The following is a 16,725-nucleotide window of genomic DNA, read 5'->3' as shown; positions in this document are numbered from 1 at the left end:
GAGGGGGTGGGGATAGAAGGGAGAGGTTCCCAGGACCCTCCTTATGGGATGGCCACACCCCTGAGGAGGTACCATCAGGTGTGGCCTGACAGAATAGCCTCCCCCCTGCACTTCCATATCTTCACGTTGACATGAAATTATGTAATTGCCACAATTAAGATTTCCAAACATTCATCATCTTTTAAGATTCTGTATACACTGTTACATTGAAAGAGATGATTCATTGGGTCAAGATTGTCAGCACACAATTTTAAAATAATATATCAAGCAAATGCACTCAACCTGGTGGGTAGGCTGAGACAAGCAGTGTGCCCATTTAAAATGCAAAAATGCAGCCATAGATGGAAAAAGATCATCCAGTGTTGAGTGTTCCAAGACAAGCACTTTTCATTATTTAGTAGTAAATCTGGCAAGTGAAAAAGTCAAGATGGCTTCAAAAAGTCCCAATGTCTTTTCCTTTCATTTTGTAACCTTTTTGAAGCCCCCTCATAAGGCTTCAGTCATGATGCTATGAATTTATCTGTAATAAAGGGTGTTTATGCCAGTCATAGCTTGCCACGTACTTAATCCTCTCCCATCTTTGGCATGGCAAGAGTGTTTGCAATGCTTTGTTACCTATCCTGAAAAAGTTTCAACAAAAATATACTGTGTAGATATGTGACTCTCTAATGCTTCTTGTCCTAACTACCCACCCTCAGTATCTAGCGGTGGAAGAGGGGAGCTGCATGCACCGAGAAGCTAAGGAGGGGAGTCGTGAAATCAAAGGAGTCTGGAGCACTCAGAGAAAATGAATGTTTCTCTTTCTCTTCTAGGTTGTCCTTCTACTCAGGCCACTCTTCGTTCTCCATGTACTGCACGCTGTTCGTGGCAGTAAGTACTCTGTGTCTGTCCTGCTTGGGTTATGCGCTGCATGGGTTTAGTGTGTTCAGCATGGGCGCCCCCTCCTGTGCTGTAAGCAAGCCAGCTGCTGGCAGAGGCAGATTTCATCAGGTTGGCTTCTCCACTAACAGACCCGTGGTGGCCCCACTTGTGGGGAGGAGTGGTGCTTGGCTGTGCTTCGGGCCAAAGCCAGCTGACAGTTGTTTTGAAAGTCTTTTTACCCTTCATTTAGAGGTAGCAAACAATTGGCACATTTTAGCTGCAAGCTGCAAATTGGTAACCTTTAGGATAATACTGTTTACCTTTGAAGTGGGGACTTTTTTGTGGTTAGTAGCCCAGCAAGTAACCTACTACGCCACCAGGGCTCCAAGGGGACTTTTTTAATAGTGGTGGGAACCTAATGAATAAACAGTCTAAGTCTTAGTGCTAAAAACTAGTTGGTGTGAGATTTTCTGACCGACAAGCAGTTTTGTATGATCCTCACAGGTCACTGATCTGAAGTACTGGGCCAGGGGGACTGCTGTGTTGTTTGAGAGCCCCGTCCCTTTTGGGGCCACGTAGGGCACGAGTGAGAGCCGACTCGGTGGCACAGAGCACCAACAGCAGTCCTCAGTTTCTCAGCACGTGGGCCCTAAGCACCTTTTTCCCTCCAGGGGCTGGGGGATGTGTATGGGTGGGGGGGGGCTTCTGCTGGGGTGAGCAATGGGTTTTTTATTGTTAGAAGGGAACACGCTTGTGGTGTTCTAACTTGAGCAAGTTTTTCTTTTCCACTTTTTATTAATCATTTTAATTGGGGGCTCTTCTCACAGTTAATCTGTATATCAATTGTATCAAATAAATTTGTACATATGTTGCCATCATAACTTTCAAAACATTTTCTTTCTACTTGACCCTTTGTATTAGCTCCTCTTGTTTCCCATCCTCCCACCCCCTGGACTTTAGGATATTCATACTGTCTCTAAAGGTCAATCTAATTGATCTTATTTGGGGAAGCGATTATTAGGTATGGTTAACTGGGTCCCAACTCCTAGTGAGCCTGTGTACAGCCGAATGAACAACACTGCCGAGTCTCATGCTATCCTGTCATTACTGTTTGAACTCATTTTTGCAGCCACTATGTTATTCTGTCTTATTAAGGGTCTCCCTCCTTTTCCCTCCTTATTCAAGTGTGCTTTCTCCAGGGGCTGGTCCCTTCTGATAACATGTCCAAAGTACATGAGACCAAGTCTCACCATCCTTGCTTCTAAAGAGCATTCAGGCGGTACTGCTTTTCTACCACAGACTTTTCTTTTGGAAATCCACGGTATATTAAATCTTCTTTGTCAACACCAAAGTTGAACTCTATTTAAAGTTTTCTCTGTTCTTCCTTATTGTTTCATAGACACTGCTGCTCCTTGAGCTTCCATACATGTTGTTTCATATCTAGTGTTTAATGCCTATGGACGATTGAAAATAGCTTGGCTGTGGGTCAAGCACACCTGAGTCTTCAAAATGACATTGTTGGGAGGTCTTTTGCAGATTTGCCCAATGCCCATTGTTTGATTTCTTAATTGCTATTTCTACGGGCATTGATTGGAAGTCCTAATAAAATTAAATCCTTGACAGTTTCTTTTTTTCATTTATCATGATGTTTTATTAGGCTAGTCAAGGTTTTTTATTTTCTTTAGGTTGAGTGATAATATGTACTGGATCTGGTGTAACCTTTGGTCTTCATCAGGAGGAACTTAAAATCCTCACTTTCAGCAAGCAAGGTTGTGTCATCTGTTTATTGTAATTTAATAAGCCTGCTTCCCATCATGATGCCCCATTCTCCTTTAGATAATACAGCTTTTCAGATGATTTTTTCAGCATATAGATTGAATGCATTTGGTGAAAGGATACAAGCAACCCTGATGAAACCTTTCCTGACTCTACACCATGCAGTGTTCCTTTGTTTGCACCACTGCCTCTTCCCAGTCCGTGCACAGGAATGGAATTGCCATTCTTCTCAAGGATATCTAGTTTGTTAAGGTGCACAAAATTGAATGTCTTTGCATAGTCAATTAAACAGTAAAACATTCTCTGCTTTTAGCAAAGATCCATCTGATATCTCTTATTCCACCTTTTCTTCTGAATCCATGTTGAAGATCTTACAGTTTGCTGTCAATGGACTGCTTGCTGCAACCATTTTCGAATCATCACAGGAAACTTCTTACATGTGATATCGAGGGTAATTCCAGTGTTAGAGCACCTATCTTTGGAATGGGCACACATAGGGGCTCTTCTTGTTGAAGGGTCAGGCGACTGTCTTCCAAATTCTCATGTACTTCCAGTGATGCACCCGTGTGCTGAACCATCTCAACTGGTATTCCGTCAATTTTTGGAGCCTTGTTTTTTGCCAATGCCGTCAATGGATTTTGGACTTTTTCCATCAATACCATTAGATCTTAATCATACAGTACTTTCAAAAATTCTTTTTGTTCATGACTATGTATTCTTCTCTCTCTCTCTTTTGGTGAATTGAATAAAGGTTTTTTAAATAAAGGTTTACAAAGCAAATCAGCTTTCCACTCAGTAATTTAAATATATCGTTTCATATAATTGATTTCAGGCCCTACAGTGTAACACCACCTGTCCCCCTTCCTCCTGGTGTTTCCAGTTTCCTAGCACTTCTGAACTTTGTCCTTGGACAAATGCGATCTTTTTGATCTCACATGGTTGATTATCCTGAGGTGTGCATACCACCCCAGTGTCACATTGTTAGCCTGAAAGCTGAGCCCCAGTAGGGAGCTCAGTTTCTGCCCTGAAACCTGATTAAGGGTCTGCTTCTGACTTGTAAACCTGGACTTGTGTGATTCTGAGTTTTGTTCCACACTTCCTCCCCACTCAATTTAGGACCTTCTAATGCCAACCCTTTCATGTATGTAGCATATTTATATATTCTTCAAATGACTTTTATTCTCTTCCTGCATCAATATTTTGCCCATGGAGTCCTTCAATATTACAGTTCGAGGCTTGGGTTTTTCTTTAGTTCTTTCAGCTTTGCTACATCCTGTATTTTTGATCCCATTAGAATTTGGCATCAGTGTTAAGATACCAGCGTCTTACCTAAAGGAAACACCTTGACTATTGTTCTCTCTAGCAGGCAACCCTTCACGATGCTAACAGCATCTGCATCAGGCTGGTTAGCCACCCTGCCAGACCACGAGCACAGGGCAGGGTTTCTTAGCACACAGCCATTTTCCATGCTCAGTGGCACCCAGGAACTTGGCTAAAAAAGCAAGAGGTATCAAATTGGTGTGAATGTTCAGGAGCACTAGAGTAAGAGGCTGACTTTTAAGGAGGGAGGAATGCACGAAATACCTTTCCCAGGACCATCCTACAGCTCGTTTATATCACCATGATATGAATTTCCTTTGTAGCTTACACTGGGGGGAAAGGGGGCTCTCCTTATTCAAACAGTGCCAGTCATCTAGTTCCTACTCAAAGTCCGTGATCTTGTGTATCAAGAGTCATACACTCCCCCTTTTTGATACTGATCATATACTACTTAGTATCTTGAACCCGGGGGTATAAACAGTTTCTTTCCAGAAATCCAAGTTTAAAACAAAATCATATGAAAGCCCAAACACAGCATTTTGGTTAAACCCCTAAGCAACCTGTCCATTGACCTCTGTAATCGTCTGGTTCCCAGTGGCACGTTCAGTGAACCCCCTCCTAAAGGAAAGGAGGCTTACTATGAAGACTTGCAGGGGTGGGACTAGCTTTCCACCAGGAATTGAGACGACTTGGTCTCAATCATGGTCCACTTGAGTTCTCAGAGTGTGGCTGCCACTCTCATCTCCTTACTCAGTGCTTCCTCATAGCCTCTGCTCCTCACTGGGGTGCGTAACCACTTATGTTCCCACTGGCCCCCTTTCAACAACGTAGGAAAATAGAGAACTCCGCCATACTACCAACCTGAATTCTAGGGCAGAGTACAGTCCAACAGTTGCTGGGTCAGGCTTAGCTTAAATCAGCCAGCAGTCACCCGCTCCCAACAGAGAAGACAGGCCCACATATCCGAAAGGGCTACTACTTTCTTCCACGTCTGGGAGTTTGAAAGTAGAGCCAGTCAGGTAGCAGAGGGTTAGCCACAGAGTCCTCTAAAATCTCCCCGCTGAATAAAAGGTAAGCGATGGGGCGCCTTCCCAGGGAGGATGTGCTTGGTACATAGGAGTGTGCCGAGCAGGGCTGTCAAGCGTTTTTAACTACCTCTGTCCAGCATTAAAGCGAGAGCGCTACCTCTCTCCGGGGGTGTAGGAGAGCAGCGCTGAGATGCTTCCGACACTGCATTTCTCTATGAGGACTTTAGTGAAAGATGAAGGGAGCGGGGCCAAACGCTTTGTTTGAACACAGTTACGGGTAATAGCTGGTGACACAGCTGGAACAAAAAGCTATATTCCTTCGCACCCAGAGCACACGTGGGGAGGAGGCAGCCTGGTGTCATGAGTAATAAGGGAATCCGCAAGCTAAACATAGCACACAGAATGTACACTTTTCTCTCATGCCCCGTCTCAAGAAACCCTAAAAGGATAAGGAACACATACACGTATAAGCCCCAAAGGTAAGGGGCAGGAGTGGAGATATAATAGGTAAGAGGTACTGATTCTGGAAAGCAGACTGGTAGAGGAATCCAAGTTCTAAGTGCCTGCACAGGGCGGCAAAACAGTTACAGTAGTACATCAAGCACTGCCAAGAGTTAAAGACAGTTTCAGAAGGGGCCGTGGGACAAAGGACATCATTGCTAACATCTGAATGGATCTGGGCTGGAAACAAAGAATCAGAAAGATGTCTACTGTGTTCCACTGACTATGCCGAGACTCAATTGTGTAGATCGTAACAAACTAGGTATGGATAGCTTGTGAAGATGGAGAATTTCAGAACACTTCATAGTGCAATCAGGCAGAACCTGTATACAGACCAGACAAGGGAATACTTCATGATTCAAAACCCGGAAAGCTGTGTCTTCAGATTGTATCCTTTCCATACTCAGTCTATATGCTGGGAAAAAAGAATCCAACAAGCTCGATTATAAGAACTCGGCATCAGAGTTCGATAGAAGAAGGCGAACGTAACAGCCTGCATTGAGCAGGTGACACCAGTTTGCTTGCTGAAAGCCAAGGGCTTGAAACATTTACTGATAAAGATCAAAGGCTTGCAGCCTTCAGTATGGATTACAATTCAATGTAAAGAAAACCTAAATCCTCACAACTGGATCAGTAGATCACATCATAAACAGAGAAAAAGTTGAAGTTGTCAAGAACTTCATTTTGCCAGGACCAGTGCTCCTGGAAGCAGCCATCGAGAATCAGATGACTCACTGCATTGGGCAAATGTGCCGCAAAAGCCTCATATGCACATAAAAGCTGGAAAAGGACTATGAAAGACTAAAGAATTGGTACATTTGAGTTATGGTATTGCACTGCCGGAAGACCACAAAAATATGTCTTGAAAAAGGCACAGCTAGAATGATCTTGCTAAGGGAGAATGACCAGACTGTGTCTTACATATTCTGAGCAAGTTCAGGAGGCACCGGTCCCTCGAGAAGGGCAGCATTGCTGGTAGAGGGCCAGTCGGAGAGAGGTAGAGGGCCAGTCGGAGAGAGGTAGAGGGCCAGTCGGAGAGAGGAGACTCAGAGACGGATTGACACAATGCTTTCACTGGGCCTCAAACACAGGATCAATTGTGGAGATAACACAGAACTGGGTAATAGTGTTTTGTTGAGTCAGAACCAGCTTGATGGCGCCTAGCAATAAGAAGCAGAGAATGAAAGTTAAGACAGATGAAGAATGGCAACTGAGCTGATATTGTGTACTTTGCTGAATGTATTTATCATTCAGTAAGACTTTTGAACAGCAACATGGAATGGGGAGAAGCCAAAATGTGGAGTTCTGGTAGAAACTCAGGGGTCCCAAGGACCAAGTAGCACAGTGTTTTCACCCCCATGTCCCTAGGGAAACAGAAGAGTCTTCATAGAAGCACTCTAAGCCTTCTAAGAAGCACACTTGGTACTTTGGCTGTACGGATGACATGCCCACGGTCGCCAAAGGAGGCATACCCTGTAGTTTAAGGTGAGTTGCTTAATCACATCGGAAATCCCAAACTCATTCAAGCGCAGTAATCTGAGTCCAGTGTTTAACAGGTAGGAGAGACACCTGGGCTTGAGCACTTATTACACAAGAAAACCAGCTACTTAAGAGGGATAAAGCATTTAATTGTTAGGTGCCACCAAGTTAGCATTGACCCATGGTGACCTTGAGCACAACAGAAGGAAACAATGCCTGAGCCTATTGATGCCGCTGTGGCGTCACCCCTCCCTCCATTTTACCACGTGAGCTCATTCTCCAGGACTGGTCTCTCCTGACAGTATGTCCAAGTATATATTACCAAATCTTGCCATCCTTGCCTCTAAGGAGCACTGGCTATAATTCTTCCAATACAGATCGGTTTATCCTTTTACTTTCTTTTTTTTTTTTTCTAAACCCCTATCCTTTTACTTTCAATATTCTTTTCCACCAACACCACAATTCAAATTTGATGGATTCAGTTAGTGTTGGAACTTTAAATTACTGATCCATAATGTGAAATTAATTTCACACGATGGTGGGGAAGAAAATTATGTATTATAATACAGAAGCCTACCTAGAATCAAAATCTGACCTCTTGGGCAGAAAAATGTTGTCAAATTAATTTAAGAATCATACATTTTCATAAGGTGTTGATAGGATCAGGTATCAAAGACCCAGAATTAAAAAAAAATCATATTGTGAATGAGGGTGAATGCGAGTGTAGACGATTGGATATCCTCTTAAAGGGTCACAAGGAAGAGGACAAAGGGTGCAGTATAGCACCGTTGAAACATACAGCTTTCCTCTAGTTCCTTAATGCCCCACCCCCACATGCACACTATCATGACCCCAATTCTACCTTATGCATAGACCACAGCATGCACACAGGTATAGATAACTGGAAATAGAGAAGCCAGAATAGATAAATCTCTCAGGACCAATATTGAGTCACGACTTCAGGAGGGTAAGGAGAAGGTGGGGGGACCCAAAAGGGGAAACTGATTACAATGATCTACATATAACTCCATTCCAGGGGATGGACAACAGACAAGTGGGTGAAGGGAGACATCGATCAGTGTAAGACATGAAAAAAAAAATATATATATATAAATGATCAAGGGTTTAGGAGGGAAGGAGGGGAAAAATAGGCTGATACCAAGGGCTCAAGTTCAAAGCAAAAATTTTTAAATGATGGCAATATACAAATGTGCTTGACACAATGGATGTACATATGAATTGTGATAAGTTTTCCAGCCACCCCCTCCTCCCAAATAAATTTTTTAAAAAGGACTTATGAAAGTTGTATCTCTGAACTTCAAGTTTGGAGTACAAAATGGGGTCGTTTAAGCCTAGAGTTGGTACTGCTCACTCTGTCCCCAGGAGAGACAGGTGCAGTCTTCAGATGTCTACATGCGTGTATTTGTTACTCCTGGGGATGCAATTTTAGTCTCAGGAGCCAGTGTCTGAATATTTTGTTAACTCTTCAGAATGTCTACATGTTTTCCTGGAGTCTTTTTGTTTTCTGAATACTTTTGAAATCAAGACTAAGTCAGGGTCTTCACTGCTAACAGCTCAATATTACCCCTAACCTTCTGTGTTTAAGAATGAGACTTCCTCACAGGATAACCTAGGAGCTACACTGACTTGCAGCACCATGGGGCTAGCTGGGTCTCAGGATCGCTGTCTTTGTATAGAGCTTAAGTTTCTCTCATTTATGCTCTGACCCAGTCACCTCTAGAGCTTGGCTTGTGAAAAAAAAAAAACATGTTCATGCTTGGCACATGGATAGGTACTTGATAAACCTTGACTACATTAACCAATGTGAATAGCCTTGTAATCACATTAGACGACCGTTAGCACTCACTAGCTATGATTCAGACTAGTAACTTGGTGTGCTTATTTCCAACTAGATGCTTAGACTAAACCTTTGTGAGCTGCAGAGAACTGACCACCAGCAGCAGTGCCCAGTGAATTTGGAATGGGTTTGTATCAACAGATAGTGCAATGTCAATAGTGGAGCCAGTAAATAGCTATCTGAGCACTGTATTTAATTAAATATATGAGCTATACATTCCGGAAAATAATTTAAGTAGTGAATGTTAAACTCACATTTGGACACAGATTAGGTTAGAGGCTGTACCTGTGTGTTTATAAATGTGCGCAGATCCACGAAAAGAGTTTACAGGAAGACTACTCAAGATTCTTCTCCCACCAAAGCCTAGAGGGGTACAGTCACAGGCAGGCTGACGGCAGAAAAGGTAAATTCCTAGACCTGCACAGCATAAAAAAAGAAAGTTCTAGACCAGGACACCAATTCTGTTGCTTACAATGTGGAGAGTAAAGTATAGGCCTGATGATCTATCCCTATGAAGATTGCAGTCTAAGAAACCTACCAGGCGTTGTACTGCCACTTTGGGTCACTATGGGTCAGATGGGTAGACATAAAAGGTGTCTCTGGATAAATCAATCAAATTAGTGATGACGTTGTTAGGCCCATCACATCCCTTGTGATTCTATGTACATCAAAGCAAAACACTGCCCAGACCTATGGCGACCTCACAGTTGTTCCTGTGTTTGAACCGATTGCTGCAGCTACCGTGTCATTCAGTTTTTGAGGGCTTCTCTCTCTTCACTGCTGCTCTACCAAACCCGATGTCCTTCTCCAGGGGCTGGTCTCTCCGACATGTCTCGAGTATACGAGACAGTCTCCCCCATACTTGCCTCTAAGGAACACTACGCTGGCGGCAATGCTTCCACGACAGCAGTTTGTTCTTTTAGCAGTCCGTGGTACTTTCAGCACTTAGCCAGCACCACAGTTCAAAAACATGGATTCATTGTATGCCTTCCTTATTCATTGTCCAACCATCACATGCTTCTGGGCCAATGGCTCAGGTAAGGTGCAAAGAACCTCCTTGCTGTTCAGTACTCTAACGAGGTCTTGTGCAGGTTTATTCAAAGCTGTGCGTCTTTGACCTCGACTGCTGCTTCCGTGAGCACTGATTGTGAATCCGAGAGGAACTCCTTGACTTCACCTTGGCTCTCGTTATCATGGTCCCTAGTGGTCCAGTTGTGAGAATGCTTGTAATCCTGGATCTTCATCACCAAGTGTGTAAGTCTTCCTCACTTTCAGCAAGCAAGGTTGTCATCTTCATCTCAAGTTGTTAATAACCTTCCTCCCATCCTGATGCTACATTCTTCATATAATCCACCTTCTCTGATTTGCTCAGCAAGACTGAATGAAGATAGTGACAAGATACACAACCCTGACGCACATCCTTCCTGATTTTAAATAGTGATAAGTTGTGATAATCCCGAGCATCCATTTATAATAAAACAAGTCATACAACCTCAAATGGATACTTTAAAAAACAAACAAACCATTTTTGTCTGCTCTATCAGCTGTATCTCCAAGCCAGGATGAAGAGAGACTGGGCCAGACTCTTACGTCCAACCCTGCAATTCGGTCTGATTGCCACAGCCATCTATGTGGGCCTGACTCGAGTTTCTGATTACAAGCACCATTGGAGCGACGTGCTGACGGGACTCTTTCAAGGGGCTGTGGTTGCAATATTAGTCGTAAGTATACAGAGCTGCCAGCTACATCTTGATATTGATAAACATTTGCGTAGATAGTAAATTAAAAAACAGTCCCTTGGGAAAATTGCAGAGAGAAGGTGACACAGTAACTGGTAGTAATTAAAAACCCCAATGTTATTGAAACTCATTTTAAGACATGCAACAGGTACGAAAAAGTAGCTTACTCATCAAAAAAGGCAATAAAGTTTATTGTAAAACTACTTTAGCCATTTTCTTTTGAGTGAGAAGTGGGCGAAAAGAGTGTTCATTAAAGGGCCTGAAGAATGAAACTGCTTGCCTAAGACAGATGCTCAATTTTGAAGCACCTCTTAACAAAACTGCGTCCTAACTGTATCTCTCCTCTTAATTTGTACTTCCCCCAACACTTGGCCTGTATGATTTTCAACACAGAATCTGGTTTATACAGGTGGTGTATGTATCGGATTTCTTCAAGGAGAAAAATTCTCTGAAAGCAAGCAAAGAGGAGGACTCGCACACTGTTCTTCACGAGACGGCCTCGGCGGAGAATCACTATGGGAACAATCACCAGCCCTGAAGGGTGGCTGACGCCGGCCTGTGCTCCACCCCAGGAGGCTGCCGCACACCTCGCCTCCTGCTGCACAGGCCTCTACAGGACTGCTGCTGCTATACCTCTTGGATGCCCACTTTACCTGTGTATAGGGTCACATTTAACACAACTGCTCAGAGTTCGTTTTTGAAAGAAAATGTTAAGCCTTTCACCAAAACCATACCCCTCCCACCCTCTGTAATTTTTTTTAATTAAAAATGCAATGCTATGTACAGATTGATGTAATATGTTTTTTAAGAATGATGCTTGATGGAAATGTGATACAGATTAAAATGTTGAGGGCATGTGCCTTGAGATGGCAGCAGCACATCCATACTGGTACAATTTGTAGTCGTTAACCACAGTGGTAAGCAGTAGAAAGTCACAGATTCCCCGAGATTGAGTTGACTCTATAAGTAGAGGCTGGCAGCAAATACAATATCTCTCTTGATTTTGGTGATTCCTAAGAAAAGAAAATATGATTTAAACTTTAAATAAACCACAAAGAAGACTCCACTTACCTGGGGTTTTAGAAAACAGCCCAACAATCTTGACTAAATCATTAAGTTGGCATTGCCAACTCTAACGCTCACACAAAATTATCTGAAGGGCCAGACTGTCAAAAGCAGCTCATCCCAAAGCACGGGGCTTCCACCCATGTGACCTTCTTTCTGGAGCAAGGCAGGATACATACACATTTGTTCCTTAACCCTGAGCGATGAAAGAAATAAGCCTGCCTCTACGAGTTGGCATCTACTCAGTGGCAAGGAATGTGGTGTTCTGGTTTCATCAGCAATGTGGAAACAAGCTTTGTGAGTAAAGGCTGCCTGGTTTTGCTTGACTTATGCTGTGAACGTGCGCTTCTTCATGCAACGTCAAGTTAAGTCCTCTTCCCCGATCACTACCACCTTGGTAAAGCAATCCATTCTTGATCTGGGCTCCTTGCTTCCACCTTCAGCCTTAGGCCCAGTCTGCCTACATTGCAACAGTGCAAAACCAGTTCCCTAAGCCAACAGCCAGCCAAGGAGCCACAGGATCACGCCTTTTCTCCCTCCAGCTCCGCTCTGCTGCTCTCTACTCGCCGCTCCAGCCACACCAGCCTCTAGCTGTTGCCCAAATGGATTATGTTCACCACCTTAGAGCCTCAAAACGTCACTTCCTGAGAAGATCTCCCCCACCTCACGCCCAACCCCGAATTCCTTTTATCTGTTTTGTTTTTCCTAGCGTACGTATCACCATCTATTTTTTTCCACCATCTATTTTAATGGCTGACTTTTTGATTGTTCATCTCTTCCACTAGAATGTAAGCTCCATGAAGGCAGGACTATCTCTTTTTGTTCACTACTGTATACCTTAGTGCTTAAAACGATGCTTACTAGCATTATAAGCTCTCAATAAATATTTGTAAATGAATGTATATTATCTCAAAATAAGCCCCCACCCCACCCTCAGCACACAAAGCATCAGCATTTTATACAAACACTACCAGCTGTCTCAGTTGTGCCCAGGGCTTGAGTCCCACAAGATTCCCCTGTACCAATAGGAAAGCTTATGGATAGGACACTGACCTTCTGCAAATTTATTCTCCAGTTCAGTGTTTCCTATGGCTTTTGCTGCTTGACACATCTGCCGAAGCAATTCTTCCAAGCGTCTCATACAACGAATTATGCTACCTGAACATAAAAGAAACAAATACTTGTAAAATGGAAATGAACACGAGACTTGTAATTAAGAGGCAAGGCAAGAGAACACGGGAAAATTACCACATATACTCGAGTACAAGCAGACCTGATTCTCAGATGAGGCACTAATTTTACAAAAATGGCATAAAATATGTGCTGAAAAACTCGGTTTATACACGAGTATATACGGTACTAGATAGTAACAGCAAACTTTTAGCGCAATGTCCTCAGCACTGTACTAGATACTTTAATAAAGGCAAAAGAGGCGGAAGAGACGGATTCGTGATGATGTGTTGACACCTACTAGAGGGCTAGGTACACAAGCTGCCCTGGGAGCAGAGGAGAGCCTGTGAGTGAAGGGCGGGCAAAGGTGGCAAGTAAGCTGAGTCCGTGAGACGAGCATGTGTCGCAGGGCATGTGAGGAGGGAAGTCCACAAATGGGCAGAGAAGCTTGATAAACTGCACCTATTCCAAGGCCAGGAGGGTAGCCTATTGAGAAGTGTGAACACCATCCTGTGAAGAGGAGACTGAAAGAGGGCCTTTTAAAGGACAGTAATAGGATCAGACTGATTTTAAAAGGACAAGTACTCATTCTTCCTGACCTTAAATAGGTTCTTTCATCTGGTTTTTTTTTTGCATACAGTGTGTCCTCAACGAAGAAAAGGAGACAAGCTTTTCCCATGGGACCTGACTCCCTGCCTAAGATGAATGAGTGTATAAAACTGAAGCTGTAAGGACACTTCCAATTCTCGCAGACTGGCTGATTCTTTCAGTGCTATCCAGCTCGGTTTAAATGGATTAGGACTTCATTGTTACTGTAGGAAGTGTACTTTAATTAGAAATATAGCTCTTTCTTATGAGGCAGGCTAGAGGAACACTTTTAATTAGCTCCTTACAGACTCCTTAAAATGCTAACACTGCATTAGCATCGAGTTTTTGTAAATACTCACTGTGCAATGCTGAGGGGCCCTTTTCTTTTTCTAACTTCTCTTACATTTGAGTGTGCAAGGCGGAAAAACAATCGAGAATTTAACTCAGAAAGCTGAAGGGAATTTAGCGTGAACCCGGGCCTAAGAGAATCTAAGGAGGTGCCCACACCGTGCACAGAGAGCTTCCGAAGGGGGTTGGGGCTGGGCCCCAGGAACTTGAGGAAATATCCACAGGCGCCTTGTACCACAGCAGTGAGAAAACAAAGATGCTGCCCATTCAGGACGCTTATAGGGCAAGACTGGTCAACAAGAGAGACCACTCTTAGTGGATACACAAGGCACACTCAAAACACATGGGGATACCCTAGTTAAAAGGACAACACATCTTCCATGTACAGGACACTGAGGCAGAGGTCAAATTGGGTCACCAAGTCATTCTGAGATCGAGGCCTTTAACCCACTTTTACTTCCCTTTCTCACTTGTTGAGCTTAATAAAAATGATTGTGGTATCCTACCTTAATCTCTGAATAAGAGATTAGAGGCACAAGTTCTTTGAAAAAGGTCAAAAAAGAAAAAAGGCCTTAAAGTAATGTAAGGTTAAAACGCAGCTGTTCAGCAAAAACACTCAGAAGTTTATAGCTTTTCTGCTCTTCTTGGCCTAACCTAAGGTGCATGCAGTTCTTGGAGAAAACTGCCAGCACAGAATTACAACTTGTTTCCACTACTTCTAGGACTATTCTATCCAAGTGATTTGACTCCAAAGAAAGTTTATTTGATGAAAATCAAATAACAAAAGGAAAATTCAGCCAGGATAGAAATTCCATAACACCCAACCTTCAATCACTAGGGGCAAAAACGTTACCTCATCTTTCTCCCCTATCTCACATCTTGAAACAACCCCAATGGCTGTTGTGTACATTTAAGTTTGCTGGTACTGTACAACTGTTATTCATGACACTTAGTTACCATGAATAATTTCAACTAGGCTGAATTTTTTTTTTTTTTTTAAGAAAGAAGGACAATGTTCAGCACTTTCCAAGTACTTATTTTGTGACAACTCTGTGTTTTATGTGAATTCTCTTGTTTGGTCTTTGCAATTCCATGAGACAGTTATTGAACTCATTTTAAAAAAGAGAAATGGAGAAGCTCAAAGAGGTTACATATGAACGAGGGATCAATAAATATGTTCATGATTGTAGTCTAGAGCAGGGGTGGGGGCTCATAGCACACACCGCGCCACAGAGAAACAGTTCCAGCTGTCACATAGGGGTGAGTTAATTTTATGTCTCACCAAATACAGCAGGCGATTAAGTCGATAAGTAAATGCTAATATTTTAATAAATGTTACAAAATCATCTTAAATTTTTAATGTTAATTTTAAAATAAGTTTTAGGTTTTAATGTAAACTTCTGTAGAAATCCTCACTGCCAGGTAATGCCTAAGAATTTACATAAAGTGTCAAGAAGATAAAGGGGCTGTTTTCTGCTTTGGGCAGTTAGGTAGTCACTGGTGGCTTTGGTAGGAATAATTTCCATGAAATACAGCCCCAGATTAGTGTGGATCGAAATGGAAAATGGAGTTAGGCAGCTGAAGACAAACTATTTTCAAATACTCTGTCTGTCTATGTGCCTGGCATAAGAGGAAGCATCAAGAGTGAAGATGACAACATATCAGTGTTACTAAAAAATGACAGCAGCTAACATTTAATGAACGCTATGTGCCAGGCACTTCCTTAATGGTTCTCCAACTGGGTACCATGTGAGCCTCATGAGATAAGGTAAGTGGTAGGTAAATACTATTATTAGCCAAAGACAAGGAAGCCCGGGTGCTTGCCAGGGAGGGACTGGGATCTGAATCCAGCATTTGCACTCTGGACGACATTGTGTTGGTGGCTAGAGGTGTGGATGAAACAGGGAAGCATATTTATCTGCTATCACGGCAGCAGAAAGGCGAGAACTGGAGGCTGAAGGGGCTGGGGTGATGAGGAAGGGGATGGGGTGGAGACTGAGCAACTCCGAGGGAGGCCAGAGTATGGGAGAGGCTACACCCACGGAAAGTGCTGTCCCTTTTCCCAGGTGACATCACATTTTGAGTCCACATAGTCATGCAATTACCAATGGGAAGCTCAGGTGAGTCAGTTTCAAGGCTGATTTAAGCAGATGCTTCGGGACATATGATTATTTTTGTAATAGGATAATCACTTGTGGTCCCTCAATTATATATACGGTAGTATTTTGCAGCTGTCAATCAAGATAGCACACTAGATTTTGCGACTTCTTAAATGGAAATTTCCCTCATTAAGACAAAATAAAACAAACAGGCCACAATTATAAGAGGTACACTAAGGGCCCTACCTTAGAAGGTTATTGAATAAAATTCTTCACACAGCCTTCTGCTACATAGGACCTCAACAAAAGGTGCCCTCTGTAACAGACTGACCGACTGATTTCAAATGTGTACCAGGAAGCACAGCCAAACTGACGGTTTCTGTATTTCTACAATTGACTAGCTTGAGTGAATAACTGGAATCTGCGGAAGTTGTTACAGACCAAACCAAATGAAGTAAACTAGTAAGAACGAAAAATAACTACTGCAAACAAATGTCCAAATCAAGCCAGAAGGCATTGCTATGCTACACTTTGGAAATACTTTAATTCAGTTTTAGGAAGCTTAGTTCTGAAGCAGTCTCAGATGACAGGAGATCAAAAAAACGAGGTCAGTAGGTACCGGGTCGCACATACAATAGTTGTGGTTGCTGCCCAGAGTCTCATTAACAAATTACCTTGTGTGTGCAAACACGAGCTGCCCGCAGCTGCCAGCAGCAGCCACTCCCCAGAGAGAATCTGCTGCTTCCTATGCCTGCCCCAGAAGCTGTCTGAGCTGCCACGGAGCCCCGGCTCCCTGGGCTGCCCAACCTCTTAGCACCACCACTGAGGGGGTCATGCTGTCTCTTCAGTGCGGATGAGCGTGCCAAACCACCGCAGCCTATTGGAAATGTCCA

At 43.1% G+C, this 16,725-nt stretch overlaps 2 protein-coding genes across 3 annotated transcripts in view; one reads left to right on the top strand and one right to left on the bottom strand.

The window, feature by feature from the left end:
• PLPP1 (phospholipid phosphatase 1) overlaps window positions 1–11,345 on the top strand; it is a 96,342-nt gene extending 84,997 nt beyond the window's left edge. For both annotated transcript variants that reach the window (XM_075541042.1, XM_075541043.1), the window contains exons 4-6: window positions 813–870; window positions 10,368–10,544; window positions 10,972–11,345. In XM_075541042.1, coding sequence (XP_075397157.1) covers window positions 813–870; window positions 10,368–10,544; window positions 10,972–11,100 — 364 coding nt within the window. In that variant the 3' untranslated portion in view covers window positions 11,101–11,345. The remainder of the gene's footprint in view (window positions 1–812; window positions 871–10,367; window positions 10,545–10,971) is intronic.
• MTREX (Mtr4 exosome RNA helicase) overlaps window positions 10,737–16,725 on the bottom strand; it is a 76,766-nt gene continuing 70,777 nt past the window's right edge. Inside the window, exons 26-27 of the mRNA XM_075541041.1 lie at window positions 12,681–12,785; window positions 10,737–11,575 (exon numbers count right to left, since the gene is read on the bottom strand). Coding sequence (XP_075397156.1) covers window positions 11,523–11,575; window positions 12,681–12,785 — 158 coding nt within the window. The 3' untranslated portion in view covers window positions 10,737–11,522. The remainder of the gene's footprint in view (window positions 11,576–12,680; window positions 12,786–16,725) is intronic.

The sequence above is a fragment of the Tenrec ecaudatus genome, chromosome 2, assembly GCF_050624435.1.
Source record: "Tenrec ecaudatus isolate mTenEca1 chromosome 2, mTenEca1.hap1, whole genome shotgun sequence".
Lineage (NCBI taxonomy): Eukaryota > Metazoa > Chordata > Mammalia > Afrosoricida > Tenrecidae > Tenrec > Tenrec ecaudatus.
Note: the sequence above shows the minus strand (reverse complement) of the source record. Positions and strands in the feature narration are given on the sequence as shown.